This window comes from Lepeophtheirus salmonis, chromosome 10 (assembly GCF_016086655.4).
Source record: "Lepeophtheirus salmonis chromosome 10, UVic_Lsal_1.4, whole genome shotgun sequence".
Taxonomy (NCBI): Eukaryota; Metazoa; Arthropoda; class Copepoda; order Siphonostomatoida; family Caligidae; genus Lepeophtheirus; species Lepeophtheirus salmonis.
In genome coordinates this window covers 23,772,956-23,791,287 of record NC_052140.2, presented here as the reverse complement: position 1 = coordinate 23,791,287, position 18,332 = coordinate 23,772,956, and the positions used below count along the sequence as shown (strand labels likewise).

The 18,332-nt window shown below is 32.6% G+C and overlaps 1 protein-coding gene across 1 annotated transcript in view; it reads right to left on the bottom strand.

The window, feature by feature from the left end:
* LOC121125600 (uncharacterized) overlaps positions 1-15,237 on the bottom strand; it is a 43,325-nt gene extending 28,088 nt beyond the window's left edge. Inside the window, exons 1-2 of the mRNA XM_071891370.1 lie at positions 14,969-15,237; positions 2,604-3,127 (exon numbers count right to left, since the gene is read on the bottom strand). Of these exons, the coding sequence (XP_071747471.1) occupies positions 2,604-3,008 (405 nt within the window). The 5' untranslated portion in view covers positions 3,009-3,127; positions 14,969-15,237. The remainder of the gene's footprint in view (positions 1-2,603; positions 3,128-14,968) is intronic.
* Between the last annotated feature and the right edge of the window lie 3,095 nt (positions 15,238-18,332).

Below are 18,332 nucleotides of genomic sequence, written 5' to 3'. Positions count from 1 at the left end.
GACCTAGTACCTTCTTGGGAATGTAGTCTTTTGGTGCTGGCTAGAAGTGGCTTGGAGGGCCTCAGCGTTTGGATGACGGACACTGAAGGCCTTCTCCTCGACATGTACCCAAAAGGTATAGTTGAGGGAGTCGGTATCAGTGCTGTAGGGGTACCAAAAGTGTCAAAAAAGAGTTTAAAAGAACTCAAAGGAGTCTTGTAATGAAGGAGATGGGTTTCTTACATTATTGGTGTCAAAAGTGGCCTCTCCACCTTTACAAGGCTCCTTCCACCCATTTTTGTTATAGCTCTTTAGTGAAAAAAAAAGTATTGGAAGAGAGAATCTTATCTGTCATAATATTTTATTATATCACCTACAAACAGCTGTGACGTGGGGTAGGGAGGAGATGAAAATAAATAAGGATATAGGCAAGTATTACTCCAATACAAATCCTATGCTCCACATTGAGTCGAACAAGGACTTACATTTATAACTCTACAAGAAATTCTCAAGGTTAATCTCTATCCTTTAAAAGTGCAGTCCGATTTCGTATGCATCAATGATAACTTATATATAGTTATAAAGGAAGTCCACTCCTTAGGAATTAAATAATAATGACGACAGCTTAGGAAAAGAAAATTCACTCTTTAGTCTGCAAATTCCAGAAAAAATGGGCAACCTAAAAATTGCATCTGATTGTCTTTACAAAAGATAACTTTAATGTGTCTTCCATACTTCTTGTCTGCCTGGCGTGATTGAATATTATACCGTATTTCTAAGTATCTTTAAAATAAATAAAAGCCATGATTCAAAACATATTTTCAAAAAAAAAAATATATATATATTTTTATATGCAGCCTGTCAACACAAAAACAAGCTGTTTTGATTGAGTTTATTGTATTCTCAATCAAATGATCTTACATTCTGAATATAGAACATTTTTGATATAAATATCATATTGGGATCAGTTAAGCATATTAAAAGAGAAACTGAAGATGAACATGAACACCCTGACAATTTGAAGAATGCATTGAAAGTGGGCACCTTAGCAGTCATGACGTCTCATTTGATCAGTAACAAGTAGTGTTAACAAGGAGGAGAGAGATAAGACATTATAGAAGGACATAGACAAGGATTACTCCAATCTCAATCCTCAATTCTACTCCAACAAATGACTTACAATTATAACACTGCAACAAATCCTCAGGGTTACTCTCCGTCTTTTAAAGCTCACACAAATGTTCAATTGGGTTTGTGTATACATAAACAATACGTTATATGTAATTGAAAACAGCAGTATATGAAAAACTGTATGTGAAATAATTATTTTGCTTTAGATTATGCTCGAGTTTTCTATATTATTTGTGTAATCTCTCCCAGATCCCGTTTCCATACACCCCGGGCACAAGGACTTTGAGGAGCATCAGTTGGGAACTACTGTTCTAGAACATGGGCAATGCACATAGGTATCTCAATCCCCCATAGAAATTCAATTATTAAGCCTGTAATGGACCTAAAGATTTTTAAATATCTTATATATATTCCTATCCGTTTAAAATGCAGACATTGTTTTCAATGGCGTGCCTTTGTTCTATTTCTTATGTTTTTATGTTTAAGCCTAATATTTTATTGTTATCAATTGTCTAAATAAACTGTTAAATAAATGGCAATGTCAACCGAGAAAATAAGAGTGGTATAACCAAAAACATGGAGTAGTGCAGAGCAGCAATTCTGGAGCTATCTGCAAATGGATAAACACTACCAGAGATATCTATTGGACCTCCCACCCCTGGATTTTTGTACTTTTTTACTCCTTAAAGGATAGGTATAGGGAGTCCAGTACACAAGAAATGATCGAATGAAGGCCGTTGTGATTAGGGCATGAGCCAGCCTGGAGCTTGTAAAGAATTACTGTGCAAAGTTCCTCAGCTGGTTGAAACTGATCATTTATGCAATAGGTAGCTATAGCATATTTAGAAATTAATAAATAAGGTGTTGCCAAGTTTAATAGTGATGACGTATCACATACATCATTTGTAAAACAACCGCTTCTAAAAACGAAATTTATTGTTGAAAAGATATTTATAATTTGTTTTCCGGACTATATAGATAGCGTTTGAGAATGGTCTTAAAGGTTTTTAATTGCTGTTTTGTTGAATTTTTAACCAAGCGCCCCAGTAAGTAAGGAATTATGGGACATACATTATTACAAATAAGTTCCGAGCCCATTAGATATTTATCAAAGAATATTATGAATAATCGATTCGTAAATAGTGTATTCCATAATTTAATAGAACCAGGGGTGAGAAGAAGTATCTGGTCATATTTCTATTATTTTTTTTAATCCAGTGCGTTTATCATCTTGCTTTAACTTCGCCTGAACGTATAGTCCCTAGACAACAACTTTTTGTAAACATATGATTGTTAGTAAAGGGGAAGAAAAAAAAACTCAGACGTTCTACACGACTCGGTAGTTATAGACCCTTGTTTTTAAAGGACCAAACTCGTTCGGTCCAATAAAATTATAAGGATCTTAGATGGATCGTGGATTTATATACCCAAATTCCGGTATTTCCAACAACAACTCGTGACCCAAACACTCAAAAGAAAAAAAAATCACTTACTTTTGATTGCATGATGTACAAATATTTACATAATTCGCATCTCTTAATGTCCGAAGATTTAATCCATTTTTGAAGACACCCCTGATGCACATATTTGAGTGATCCATCACAGAAACATGGAGCAATGAGTGGCATGGACGGCTCCGCTCCACAATGACATATTTTACAAAACTCTGTTAGACTCAACGAGGAAGCAGCCGTTGTAAAAGATTCCATTGCTACTGAACAACATTCTTCCTCTTTAAAAAAGGATCCAGGAAGGTCAACCTCATCAGTAAGGTTATTTAGTGTATCATGTTCATGTATTTCCGTCTTTGAGGATGACGTCTGAATAGGAGCAGTTGAGGTGGAGGGTTCTTCGGGCTGCTTACGCTCAAGATCCACGACACAAATTCCATCAGACATATTTGAAAATAGAAAAAATATATTTTTTCCTTGTTTCAAAAATACTTTGTAAAGGAGTCGAAGAAAATTTGTTGTGCCTTAATTCATGTTGAAGAGAAGGTTTTGTTTTGGTAGGAGAGCTGTAAAAAGAAGGAAATGGTTTTGTTAGTGTTGCTCTATGTGTACAAATATTATGGGTGTTCTAAGTAATTGCAGTACAAAAGCGTAGATATTGGTCCATTCTCATGAATTTTTAATTTAAACTCCCGTTCAATTATTTTTATTTCTAGGATACAGTCATTGTTTTTTGTTTTGTTTTTTGTTAGCTTAAGGCTTAAAATACTACGTGTTACTGTCAGGGATTAATACATATTTATATGTCATGTATTGTATAGGGTGAATGATTTCATTTTAAAAAAAAGTTTGGAATAAATATAAGAAAAGGGGCTTCAAGCTATCTAAACAGGAAAAATGATTTTTTGTCACACACACTTATTTCTTCAACCAGTATTCGGATTTAAAAAATATACCCAAATACCTAAAGCTTAATGGATTCTAGTTTATTTATTTAATAAAATCAGTTCCTGACTCAATTACAGTTTCTATACGAAGCCGAAAACACGAGCAGGACTTCGCCAGTTTATCCTATGATCAATCTTGAAATTCCTTCTTGATCCAACTGATAAGTTCGTCTTTGGTGTTGGAGGTGGTTCAGTTGTTTTGTTGTTCAATCGTGGCCCCCACAAAAAAAAAAAAAAAAAAAATCCATCGGGTTTAGCAAATTAGGGGAATCAAAAGTCAGGGACTATCTTCTTTTCATTACATACCATGATGGCCAGACACAAGACCTAAAGAGGTGGATGTTATGTTCTAATGGTCCCATAAACCTCTTTCGATAATCTTGTGTTGAATTTGTTATTTATAACGGATTAGACACTGGTCCACAGTTCTTGTCCGAGATGATTTCAGTGTTCATGCACCTCTTGTCTATTTACTTGCTGTTCACTCGTTTTTCGTTTGATACCAATAAATCTAAATTTACGGGGGTCATGAATAAAAAGTAATTTGTCAGCTGATGGTTTTTTTTTTTCCCCTCAGATAATGCTAGGATCAAATTTACCTACTGAGACAAACTGCCCTTTAACTCCGTAGGGGTTGGGACAGATAAATTGGGAAATCTTTAAAGGCTTATATCGAACAAACTAGATGCAGTAGAGCCATAATTTTTTATTATTTGAAAGCTATATTTAAATCACATCTGCCTCTTTTGATAACCTCGGCCACATGGCACCAGAAGCTTTGGCAGGCTCCATCTTTGCGATTATACGAGTAATGGACTTCTTCAGGGTCTCCACAGATAAAAGATACTTGGCACAGTGCCTCATACTCCCCCTCCCCCAGGGATAGAAATCGCATGGTTTTAGGTTTGGGCTGTTTGTAGGCTAAAAATAAGGGCTCCAAAAGTGAGGACATTTAGTGGTCAAGGCATACTGTACTTTTTGGCATTGTTGGTTGGTGCAATGTCTTGATGGAAGGTGCAATTTCTTCCTTGAGCTAGTCCGCCTATCTAGTGACAGAGTACCTCCTCAAGTACTTTCGTGTTCACGTCCACCTTCTAGGGAAAGTGGGGGGCATTACGGTCTTCACAATGGAGATGACACCCAGGGTCATGGTTCTGACTGGCTTCTTTGTTTTCATGATGGTGTGGACCTCAGAAGGGTCTGAACAGATATATCTTTCGTTGTTGCAGTCAGATGAATTTTAAATCGTGAAAATTTTCTCGTCTGTATAAAATCTGAAGAATCATCCACTTCACTTCATTGAGTTGATCTTTTTTTTTTGTTAGCTCCCACCTTGTGTTTTTTTCCTGTGGGTCTTCCCATCGACGTCATATTGATTACAAATCTGGCAAACTGTATATTTCAAGTACTTGAGACGCATGATAATCTCATGTGGAGTTAATCCCACATGACGTAATTAACATAAAACGGTTCTTTTGGTCTGCACCATTTCTAACTGTCGACTGATTAAAAAAAAAAAAATGTTTACACGTGGCTATTCGGAACTAAAATATTTTTTATTACACAATATATAGAAGCAGAGATATAATCCTTTGAAATTGTTCCCAATTTATTTCAACTTCCCTGTACTTAAAAAAAAATAGAATAGAATATAAAGATACTCGTATTTCGCTAAAATCTAATTAATTTACTTTTAACATTTTTTGAAGGTTTAAACAAAGGAAAATTTCTACCCAATTCTTTTGAAACGACGTAAACAATATTTACATACTTTAAGTCGCATTTTAGGGTTTTTCTATAAATACATACTTTCAACTTATTTACGTCTCAAACACAAAATAAATTCTAATTTAAACACATACCCAAAAAATACTATTAAATTGTAAATCAATGTTCTAATTTCTTAACCCATTTATTGATGATTAACTGCCAATAAATAAATCCACGTAATAACTTTGCAGATATGTGATGAGTGAACACAAAACAAACTTGAACAAATATCAAGAAAACGATAAATGAAACACTAGGATTTCTTTTCGGAGTGACAAAATACTTTTTTGAAACTTTTTAGAATTAAAATATTTAGGACGATACTAAATTTGAATAAATAAGACGATTATTTAATAGAAAAAAACTATAAAATATGGCGTAATTTCTTTTTGCTTGGTGTCCATGATTGATAATTGCTCAAACAATACTGAGTCAAATAATCATAAAACTCTCTGATAAGTAAAGAAGGGATGTGTGTAAAGAAAAAACTAAGTATAGCGTTTAGAAAAGGTAAATCGGTTGAGGCGTGAGTTCTTTCTCCTATTTTGTTCATTATTTATGAAGTATTTCATTTACAATATTTGTAGCTATATTCATTAGAGTAAAGCCTCACATTTTGAACTTAGTTTAACGATATTATATTTTTTTTTTTGTAGAGATACAAGAAGTCCTTCCATATCGAAGGTGTTTGGAATTATTCTGACTCTATGTATAGGGTGGTATATTCTCCTCATTTTTCGGGTTTTTTTTTTTAATATTATGATAATATATAACTAGCACTATTACGCTTTTTGAATGATAGCCAATGAAAAATTATAAAGATGCTATTTATCTTTAGTTTATTTATGCTCATATTCTAAACTAAAACGATTTATTATAAACTATAATTATACAATAGGTAAATTTCTATGGTAAAACCTCCTTGTATACAATATATTGAGTTGTTTCTGTCCATTTGATGTAAATATAATCAAACCTGCACCCCCTTTTGACACTCTTGAAAATCCATCATATAATTGACCATGTGAAAATGCTGATTTTGGTAAATATAAATCCTTTTTTTCAAATATTTGACACTAGAATTTATTTATTGTAATTGGCATTGCCAACTTGCCATGTTCCTTCTTCAAACATAACGAATATTGAAGATAGATACTAAGATGAACTCGCTTATCCTCTTCCAAATTCTTTTATTTAATTCGTATTTAATATACGTTCTTCCTTTTTTTTGTTAAAAAATAATTCGTTTTTTGGATTTATAATTTTTTTGGTACATTTTTGAATCGACACCCCAGACCTTTAAAAAAAACTTGGAATTAAAAAGGTTGCTGAACAAATATTACCCTTCTTCTGATCATTTAAATTTTACAGTCTTGAAACAAACAGATTAAAAATCAAGTAAATACCTGATTAATATTAAATTTCCCAATTATGTTACAAGTATCATGTCTGACATACATTATTTTAAGTATTTTATAATGAATAAAATGTTTCTGTTGTCTTGTCATACTAAAAAAATCAAGGGAAAAATTGTAAAAGGTGAACTTTGATAAATAATTTATCTCATTTTATGGTCCATATTATTAGTTGGGTCCAATAAAAATATGACGGTCTCAGATTCATTAAGGGGTTCAAGACCAAAACCCAATACTAGTTGTTAATTAATATTCAAAGAATATAGGGTAAAATTTTAGGACTTATAGATTCATTTTGTGTTGTTAAAAATATATCATTTCATAAGAAAGAGCTGTTCAAATTCGGAACCACTGTTAGACCTTTGGACTTAGTTGGTTAATTGATTGATAGCACAATGGACGATAATTTATAAAAGAATAAAATTTAACCAAAACTCAATTTAGAGAAAAACTGTTCTGGTATGCTTTTGTGTTGAGAGTCCTTACATATACATTCTGTCAAAAAAGTACGGGGAATTGTTAATTTAAATTGCCCATGCTGAAGGGATATAAAAACATTTTTTTATTAGGTCGACAGCACTATCTTTTATTATGATGCCAAGTTGGAGCGTATTCTGTAGACCAGTTTGCTTACAATGGCTGGGTAAGTCGTCAGTCTACTTCACTTGGGCTCCACGATATTTTAATGAAGCTTGTTTTCATATCCTACTCTTAGACCCACGTTTAATCACTAGTTATAATGCGTTCCATGAACTTTGGGTCGGAATTTGGACAATAAAATAGGTTCGAAATTACTTGCTTACGGTAATGTTTTTGCAGAAAATTTAGCTTTATTGGAACAAGCCGTGCAGCGACTAGACTCATGCCCGAATTCAGTCAGAGTTTTACGAACTGACTCGTGACATGATGATTTTATTGTTCCATAATTTCGTTTATTGTAAAAATCCTGGAGCACTAGTAAGGTAGATTGACTTATCCAGCTATTGCAAGCAAACTGATCAACAGATCGCACTCAAATTTGGCACCATCATGAAAGACAGTTCTGCCAACCTAGAAAAAAATACATTTTTAAATCCCTTCAGCGCGGGCAATTTAAATATTCAATTCCCCGTACTTTTTTGACGGTATGTATGTTAGTCTTTAATGATTTTCAATAAATTATGCATGAGAAAATAAATTATACGTACTTCTCTGTACAATTCGAGTAAATGTATAAAAAATAAATGAGTAGCTTCAACTGTAATATTAAGCATGTCATGAATGGTGATTTCTAATTCCTAGGACTCATTTGTTATTTCCTAAGACAGTGGTTTGATTTTGTTGTTGTTGTACAAAGGGATAATAAAATATATATTTTATTTTTTGAAAAAAAAAAATACAAATATTAAGTTTTCTAGTAAAAAGTCAAAATTCCTTAATTTGGGGGGTGGGGTACATCCCTCCAGTTCACCCTCTGCAGACGCCCCTGTAACTGTCTACCATTGGGGAACAGGACATTTACTCCACTGGATAACAATCTTGGCATTTAACAACCCGAGCAAGAAACCCCCGTCCTTTTAGAGCATAGTATTTTCCTGCCCGAGGCATCTACCACCCGAACCTTTTACACCTCTTTAATCATTATTACTGAGAAGTACTGTTAGTAAATGATAGAGGTCCAAAGTCATAAATGGTTGAGGTCCAAATTCATAAATGGTTGAGGTCCAAATTCATAAATGAATGTTATGGTTGTTAATGGTGGTTGTTAAGCAATGGTAATTTTGAGTTCATTAAATCATTAAAATTTGAATACTAAAATAAAACATTTTTCATTTTCATTTACATTAAAATAGATACTTTGCCTGATTGTTTCTCCATAGGCATGACATAATCTGTGAAGTAAAAAGTTCTGAGCGTTTTTTCGCTAAAATTTTACATTAAAATTAATATAGATAGGATTCTCCGATTTAATGGTTCTAAACGGTTTTCTGGTTTATCTTCAGTTCCTGGCCAATTGAATAAGTGTTCACATGCAGATCCAACTCGACAATTTCCATTATTTTATCGACATTTTCAACGTCTATATCATCAGAAAAGAATCGTTGGAACCTCAACTTTTCTGTTGCACTCGATACTTTATTTCGTTCAACAGCATTTTTTCGGCGCCTACTCTTCCTTTTCACTTTAGTTGTTGTGATACTGAATAATGTATCAAAATTTATATTTTGATACACCAAAAAAACAAAAAAAAAACTGTTAATGCACTTTTTTAAGTGGACCTTTAGCCATATTTTAAGTTTTTTTAATGTAATGTATTAATCGTGAGCTATGGCTCACTAAAAACATATAGCAAAAAACGTTCAGAACATTTTACTTAACCTAATATTAGATTCAATTAATCTTTGTAGTTGATATTATGACAAAAAGCTGGCAAAACGTGAATATATTTAAAAAAGGTTGTTAAAAATTAAATGTTTGGTCGTAGGTATATTATTTATTGTAATAAGGGGTAAATTCTTTGGGGGATAAATAGCTCACGGAGTAAAATGCTATAGGGTAAAGGGGAAGGAGTAGGGGCCTCAGGATTTACAGATTGAAAACCGTCACTAGTTCCCACATAAATTGTTACCAAAGATACTCCAAAGAAAGAAAAGACAAATATATAAATGAAGAAACAAAATTGCCTCCTTAAATTATAATTGGCTTATAATTTTCTAAGGTTATCATTTAACTCGCGTAATAGTAAAATATGGGATTTTGGTAGAGCAAGCCAACAGTTATATTCTCCTTAGGCTCTATAAAAAGTCCCATCCCTGATGTTTATTTTTTTTTTATTCAAGAGTGTTTGAATGAGTGAACATATTTAGGGATGTGAAAATTGTACAAATCCTCGTGAGCATATATTCTATAGAAATTATAAGTTTTGTAACGTATAAGATATTGTATTAATTATTTTTTCATATGTTGGAAATTCAAATGTATTAACGAGCAAGGAGCATTAGTGTTGGGTCAATCTTTATTTAGCATTGCAAACTGCAGTTCTGCAAAGTTCAGACTAGGTCTTGCATTTTTCGGATAAAAATTTAAAAAATCAGCCCTTAAAACATATGAATAATAATGAAAATCTAATGTACAATGAGCATGTTAAAAAAAGTAACAGAAAATCAACATGGTAACCCAGACAATTTGAATAATCTTTTAGAGGAGAGAAAGAATCATGCTCATGACGTTTCATTAGATCTGCTACAATCAGCTGTCACAAGGGACGAAGGAGAAAAGGATATAACAAGGAAATTTGGTAGAATTACTCTGATGTTGATCCCCAATTCTACTCTGAGTCCAAAAAGGAGTCACAATTATAACTCTACAACAAATCCAGAGGGTTACGCTCCATCTTTTATGAGCACGCACGTATGTTCAATCAGGTTTTGAATGTATTGGAAATGGAAGTTCACTACTCAGGATTTATAAAATAATGACACGAGCTGAGGAAAAAACTGGCCAGGTAAAAAATGTACCAGATCCCTATAATCATACATATAATCGGATCATCACTGCAAATGAAATTCAGTCATTGATGGCATCTGTCAACTGTATTTCTTTTTTTAATCAGTTCTAAAACTGTCAGTCTGAGGACTGCGCCGTTCACAATGACTGATAGAACCGGTCCTGAGACAGGAATGGACCAAACAAATAATGGCAGTTAATGGCACTGTCATTAAATGAAACATAAGCAAAAAAAAAAAAAATTAAATACGTTATAAGAGGTTCTGGCCTTTTCTAGAAAAAAATTTAAAAAATAAGTTCCTTTTTAATCAGAAAAGTCACTTTTATTTTTAGTTTTTAGTTTGAAATACAATTTTTTCCCGGTCCCTGTAAAATAAGTGATCCAAATTTTCCAATTGACATCCAATTTTTCAGACTCAAATAATCTAGGGGGACACTCTCCCATGGCAACGGCCTTGGGTACATAGGAGGCCTTACATGTGACAGCAAGACTTGGCTCATTCCTATACCTAAAAAAAAGTATCACAGGGCTCCAAGACACTTTTGACGACTTTATCTCCCCGGAGTTTTGTTCCTGGATCTTAATCCGATGGATTTTTTTGTATGGGACGTGATCAAATAACAAACAAACCGATACCCATGCAACACCAAAGACGAACTGATCAGTCGGATTAAGAAGAAATTCCAGGATTTGCCCAGGGACCAATTGGCGAGAGCTTCCTTGAGCTGTAGGCCGTGTATAGAAACTGTAGTTGAGACTGGAGGTGATTTTATTAAATCAAATAAATCAGAATCCATCAAGCTTCAAAATCTGTTTTTTTTTTTATAAATCTGATGACTGGTTGGAGATCAAATTAAGTTAGAAAATAATCCTCGCGGCAACATATTGCTTGTGCACCCTGTATAAGTAGATAATTATATAGTCCTATTTAAAAATGTCATTGACTGACAAGGCTATTTTTTATAGATAATATATCAAAGGTGTGTACATGACTCATTTTCCGGTAATGAATGCAAAAATGCATTACAAATCACTTCATTGCAAGGAGGCCCATTTTAAACCTTAAATTATACGTTAAAATATATATTTTTGCACATTGGCATACTATTGGGTGATTTTTTTTTTTTTTTTGCCAAAAGGACATTTTGTTGAATGATAATTTGAAAATGCGCAGTTTGCAGAAAATCCTTTAGGATATTTCCCCGAAAAATGATATTTTATAAATCGATATATATGATTGTTTATTTTAATTCAATTTAAAAAATGATATGATAAATATGTAATATAAGTCAGACAAGGTAAATTAATGAGCGTTCTTCTACAGGAAATTATTTTATTTATTTATTTATGTTCAGTCATTAGTATTATATAAAAGTATGCTTTTACATAGATGGAATCTTTACCCTTGTAGTAATTAAGTGTTAATAACTTCTCCATTATCAATTAATTACCATTCATATTGGAAAATCCTAATGGATTGACGAACAAGGATAATGAGGGGGATTGCCGGATATTACAATTGTTCCTCAATCCATTATATAATATAAGTTAAAATAAAGGAGACTTGAAGTTCAGCTGATATTTTATATTATATCTATGGAGTAGAAATATCCAAGTAGTAGTACTATGTATGTATCTCCAACAGCTGAAAAACAAGAAGTTTTCCTTCTTCTTTTTTATTCAAAAGATTCCGCATCCATTTGTTATATAGATCAGCGCCCATAACAACATAAAAAAGGTTTAAAAACTTTAAAAGATACAATACCACAAAGAATTTTATAATGAAGTTAAAAATAATTTGTTCACCAACAACCAATTCTGCAGATCAATACTAAAGCAAGCAAGAATAATATTAATAGTATTTATCAATTAATTACATATTATTTCTGTCATTAAAATATTTGGATAAATCCTTTGGAGGTTCAACAAATTACACTTAAAGGTGGCAAAAATTCCTTGTCATATATATAGTTGAAAACCCCATTTATGTAGGACCAAAATAAAGTATTATAGATTAAATGAATGTTTATAATACACCTTATAGAGTATTGAATGTCATCCCAAAATTTGAATATAATCACTATATAATTGATCAAAATACAGTTACTTTGATTACATGTATCTGTATAGTTTTTTGTTTTTTTAAAGCATCACTTTATGGTCTCAGTATGCTTAGTAGTTCAATGTTGACAATTTTGATCCCATCTACACTTCAGTTCAAAGTGGAGTCCAAGAGGCAGCGCGCGTCAAATCTTCTTGACGCACTAACTCTTACCTGGAGATATTTCCCATATTATTCGCAGCTCCTTGAAGCCAGTGGCTACTATCAGGAAGCTTAAGGAGGTTTATCAACGGAAATAAAGGCCAAGCAAACGACAAGTATTGCCAAGTAGCCCCATGTCGATTATAACACAATCCGATCGGCTGTAAATGACCTTGGGATTACAGAGAAGCTCATTTGTCTCAAATTGGTCTAAGAAAAACCCAGGTGGGATTCTGGAAATGTGGCTCCTTCATCACCTGACCTTCCACCTCTCGACTATATTGTGCGGGGAGAAGTTGAGTTGAAGGCTTTGTGATACCAGACAACAATGCGGTAGATCTCAAAGCCACATTTGAGAGGGAGTGGGATTTCGTCATGCAAGGCATCAGGGTCCGTGTAGAGTCAATATTGCCTGCAGGGAGAGGGGGGGAGCATTTTGAAAGATACATTTTGTATCTACATTTAATTTCTTTCAAAATAAAAATATTTATTCAAATTTTGTGGTTCATACGTCCATAAGCTAATGGAGATGAATGTTTCCAATTTGGTTCCTATTCCTATGTCTATGAAACATTAAGCTATATGTTGGTCTTGAATAGAAGTACCATAAAAAAATTACCACAGATTATAGTTTGTATTAGAACATGTATAAATATATATTCTTTCTACTAGTTTAATATTTAATATTAATTGCCTTATATATAATTCAGTGTGCTTGCACTTGTTATGAACAACTTCTAGGAGACCCCTTGTCACTGACTTGTAGGTAGACCGCACGCAATATCTACAAGTACTTTTAAATTTTTAATTAAATTAAAAATATTTATGTTTTTCACAGGTTTGAGTCATGTTAATCATCTTAAATTAATCTCAATTAAGGATTTATACTGTATTTAAATATTTCTTGATGAAGTAATTTTTTTTGTCTCCTTTCAAACATAGAATTAGATGTGCTCTGTAAACATGAGATCGTTGATCGTTATTCCCTTACCAAATCCCAACTTTTCCAAACCAGCCGTAATCAAAATTAGAAGAAAGTTGAAAAACAAACCCCCCTAAAGCACATCTTTTATAATTGTTGTCCACGCTTCCTTTCAGGGAGTCCTTGTTAAGCCTGGAAACTCCATAAATCTCCTTTTAATTATAAACTACATGACAAAGGTCAAATGAGTTATGATCAAGTGAAGAAGAGGCCCAGCACTGCAATATTTTTTTCATACATAAGGCTGTATCAATTATTTTTACTTGAGTAACGAAATCTCAACAAATAATACTCTTCTTTTAATGATGCTTAAGTTCATGAGTCGGTAAACAAAATGTCTGACTCTGTATCCCATATACAATTTCTTTAATAAAATTTTTAATAATTTATATATGTGCTATTGAGTCTAGAGACTATAAATATAGATCTAATTTATAGCTATAGGTAGTTATTAGTTATATGTAGTAAATAATTGCGCCAGGTATAAGAAAATATTTGGCGTATAATATATTTAACAAGATGAACAACAAATGAAATGGAATCAAAATCTATCTATTGCAAATAAATACATTATTATGTTTCTAAATATGATTTATGCACTCGTAACCGAGGAACAGCAATCATTATAACAATTAAATGCAATGCTGCATTTTTCCCTCAATACATTGACTATTCACAATACTAAATAATGAAATAGAATGGTCAATAACTATGCCCTACCCAACATAATGAATTATACTTTAGAGATCTTGGGTAATTGTTATTGTATAGACTATAGAGCACATTTGAAATTGGAGAAGCAAACTCATAAATGAGTTAAATTATTTAATTTTCATAAATTAATAATAATTAATACCTATAATTTATTACCATTTAGGAAAGAACTTTACAAACATTCAATGCAAGGCTTATATGTTAAAAAAGTTTTATTTATATAAATTATGATAGTTTCTTTAGCGGGAGTCGTAGTCGCCATAAATTTTCCGACTCCTGACAACAACTCTCCCAAAAAAGACACTGACTCCAACTCTGAAAGCCCTGAATAAGAGTCTAATAATTATGAACTACTCTGTATAGATGATGAAAAATAGTAAATTTACATTTTTTTCCTTTTTCCTTGATATTTATTCAAGAGATTATTTTTAAGTTTATTCACCGCGTATAATAAATCCGTCATTTAAATTAATCTAAAAGAGATTAAATTGCATTTAAAAGATAATAATTTATAGCAATATTAAAAAACACCAATATGTTCTGCTTTATTTAAATTGTAGTATAAAAACTTTGTGGGTCATTTTGAGGATATAAAAGGCCCAAAATTAAATATTGACAGAAACAAAAGATCCTTTGTTTTTTTAAGTTAAAAAAGGATCACTTTTTTCAATATATTATATTTTGTAAAATTTATTTGACAAAATTACCAAGAAGGCATCTAAATTTCAGACTGATCAGTTCATCCGTTAACTAGTTTACCTCATAGAACGAAACTACATGTTACAATAGGGATTGATAAAGGACTATAAATGAAAACAAATTGACTTACTTGAAGGATCAGATGAATAATGAAGTGTTCACAACATTCAATCTACTTCTCTCGAAAACATTTACTATCCAAATAGTATATAATAAGCTTATTTTAAACACTGTGAAAGCCTTTTTGCAAAGGAGAATCTCAACTTTTTTCCTCTGCGCTTCTTAGACATAAATTGACAATTATATATCTATATTGATATATTCAGACCTTACTCAAGACTTTTTAATGAAATAAAAACAGCTGATGTTTTGTTGTATATATATCTCTCCCTCTCCTCTACTTTTTTTCTTTCTGCTGTCAGTGAATTTACCGACAGAAGAGTTTATAGAGTGCCGGTTCCTGCCATATCTCTTTTTCCTCTCAAGTCTTTGTAGTAAGATATATTTAAGAGAAAGCTAAGGCGTACGGTTTCTCTTTCTAATTCTGGAGTTTTCATGTTAGATACTCAATTTTTTTTTATTCTTCTGTCAAATAGTAAAGGGAGTAATTTGAGTTAAGCATATGCATACTTTTTCAAGTATTTTCATAGTAGATCTAGGTTTTGTTGATCATAACTAGGGTTGCGAAATTCTGGGAATTTTTAAACATGGAAACTTTCCATCTGAGTGGATAGAAGATACAACATATAGACATACAAAATTCCTTATATCTGCAAGAATAATAATTAACTTCATTACTGAGTGGTCCATTAAAATCTAAACCCTTTGAATTTTAAACTTTAACAAGATATAATTTATTAATTAACAAGATTTGTAACTGAGCTCTCATTAAGGTAGCCGCCCTTAACGGAGGTGGAAGGCCTGATACCCACTGCTGGTGTAGTCATCTAGGAGGGTGTCTCAGTGCTGGCTGAAACTAGTGTTTAGTTGACGGACACTGCAGGCTATCCCCTCGAAATGAACTCATAATATGAAGTTGAGTGCTCTAAGAGGACCTAAATTATCAAAAAGAGTTCAAAAGAACTCAAAAGGATACATAGATGTCAAAGTTTAAAAGATCAAAACTTTTAAAAAAAATACTTTCTTCAATGAATCAATTAATTAATAAAGTTCAAATATTGGATCAATCATTTTATGGATTTTTTTTTATTTTAAATACAATTTTGGATCCTTAAGTTTTAATTTATTCTCATACCTTATTTCACTTCCTTTTTTGGAATAAATAATATATTTAAACTTCAGGAATTGAATTGCAATCACAAAGAGTCGTGAAATTCAAATACTCCTATAGCAGCGAAAAAATGAGCAGCGCTTATTTATAATTGAGCGAGAGCGAGCTCACAAAATTTGTAACTGAGTGGGAGGGCGCTCTGGATTTCTTGAGCGGACTAATGCTTTGCATAAACTCTTATTTTTATGGAGTTTTAACGTCAAAAATTATAAATTGTCATGGAAGAGGAAGTCCAACAACCTCACAATTTTTATGATTAATCTACGGTATGGTAAATGGACTACAAATATATAGTAGGTATTATACCTTAAAAATATTTGTAGCTAAAATGTGCTCCATAAACATATACTAAATGATTAAGAACGGTCCATATTGTAGAATAGTATTATATATCTTAAGAACGTTCTAATTTATCTCAGGTTATGAATATTTTAATTCCTAAAGATGTTGTAAGTAAATAAGTCCGAATATTATACGAGCAATATTTAGACCGAACCGAAATGACAAAAAATTCGGAATTTGGTATTGAAGGATATTTTCCTTTTTGGATTTCATTCATTTACACAAGAAAATAATCTGCAATCGTCCTAAAAAAGGTTCTTCTTAGATGTGTTTTGATTTGAATATCTGTAAAAGATCGAAAAAAATAGATTTTTTTATGTTGTTTCCGGTAAATTATCGATTTAAATCGAGATATAAGATTTTTATATAGTTACGTATTGTACATTAGAAGTATATCTTTCAACAATTTTTCAACAACATTGCTCTAATTTGTCTCTCGTGATGAGTATTTTAGTCCTAAAGATGCCACATGTAAATAAATATACTCTTTTGGTAGCGTGTATTACGTGCACATATTTTGTTTCCCCCCCACCCCCCACCCCACCCTTCATTTTTACTAATCACATCTCACTTTTTGATACCAAATGTCTAATATATTATTATCAAATATACTTCCAGAGTTCATTTACGCCAAATAAAAAATAATATTATTCACATATATCATTTTGGACCTCAAAAAATGTCTTTCAATTTCTTAAAAATATGAAAATTCATTTACTCTCCCTTCATTTGTAGGATTTTGAAAAATGAAGTACTTTATTTTATTGTGTTGAAGAATAAAATCAATAATTTCCTCCAATATCAAATTCCGAATTTTTGTCATTACTGTAGAGTCTAGAGTAGTGGTTCTCAAATGTAGGTACGCTTGGGGTACTGGGAGGCACCCCAGGGGGTACTTGAGATTTTGAAAGAATATTTTACAAGTGGTACATCACTGAAGCTAAAAATGATTTCTGCTGCTAAGGGGTACTTGGGTCAAATAAATATTTTACAAGTGGTACATCACTGAAGCTAAAAATGATTTGTGCTGCTAAGGGGTACTTGGGTCAAATAAATATGTTACAAGTGGCATATCATTAAAAAAAAACAATCAGAATTATTGGTCTAGAGTATACTGTTATTAGGGATATGCTAATCACGGTGCAGTTTGCAGACCTGCTATAAACTAGGAATGGGTAAAACCCGTGGAACTAAAATGAAAAAAAAAACAATAGAATTTCCACCAAATTACTACTTTAAATAGTTGTGTGTCTGAGATATCTTAATCATGAATATAGCCACCTTCAGCGGCAATGAGGGCTTCCAGGCGGTTGCGGAAGTTCTGGAACCCTCTGAAGATGTAGATATCGGTCATGGCATCCCAGTGCTGGCTGGCATTGGCTTTGAGGGCCTCAGTGTTTTGATGACTGACATTGCATGCCTTTCCCTTGACATGCACACTAAAGCTGTAGTCGAGGGGGTTGGTATCATGGCTGTAGGGGGCCCAAAAATGTCACAAAAGAGTTCAAAATAATTCAACAGAGTCTTGCAACGGAGGAGATGGGGTTCTTTCATTGCTGGTGTAAACAGTGGCCTCGTTACCCTCTCAAGGATCTTTCCACCCCCTTTTTTTATAGCTCTATGGAAAATAGGGTGCTCTCTTGCATGGGGCCTCATGGACTTAAGGGTATTGGAATGGACTATTTTCTTCAACTCCTCCGTGTACAGTTTGGCTTTTATGATAGTGCCCTTCTTCTTTCCCGTCGTTTTGGACTTGTTGACGTATTAGACGGTGATCTTGGAGACGCTTAAGTGATTGAATACTTCAACGAATGTTTGGGAAAAGCGTTAAATTAGTTTCGAGCAGTTATAAAGTTAAGGA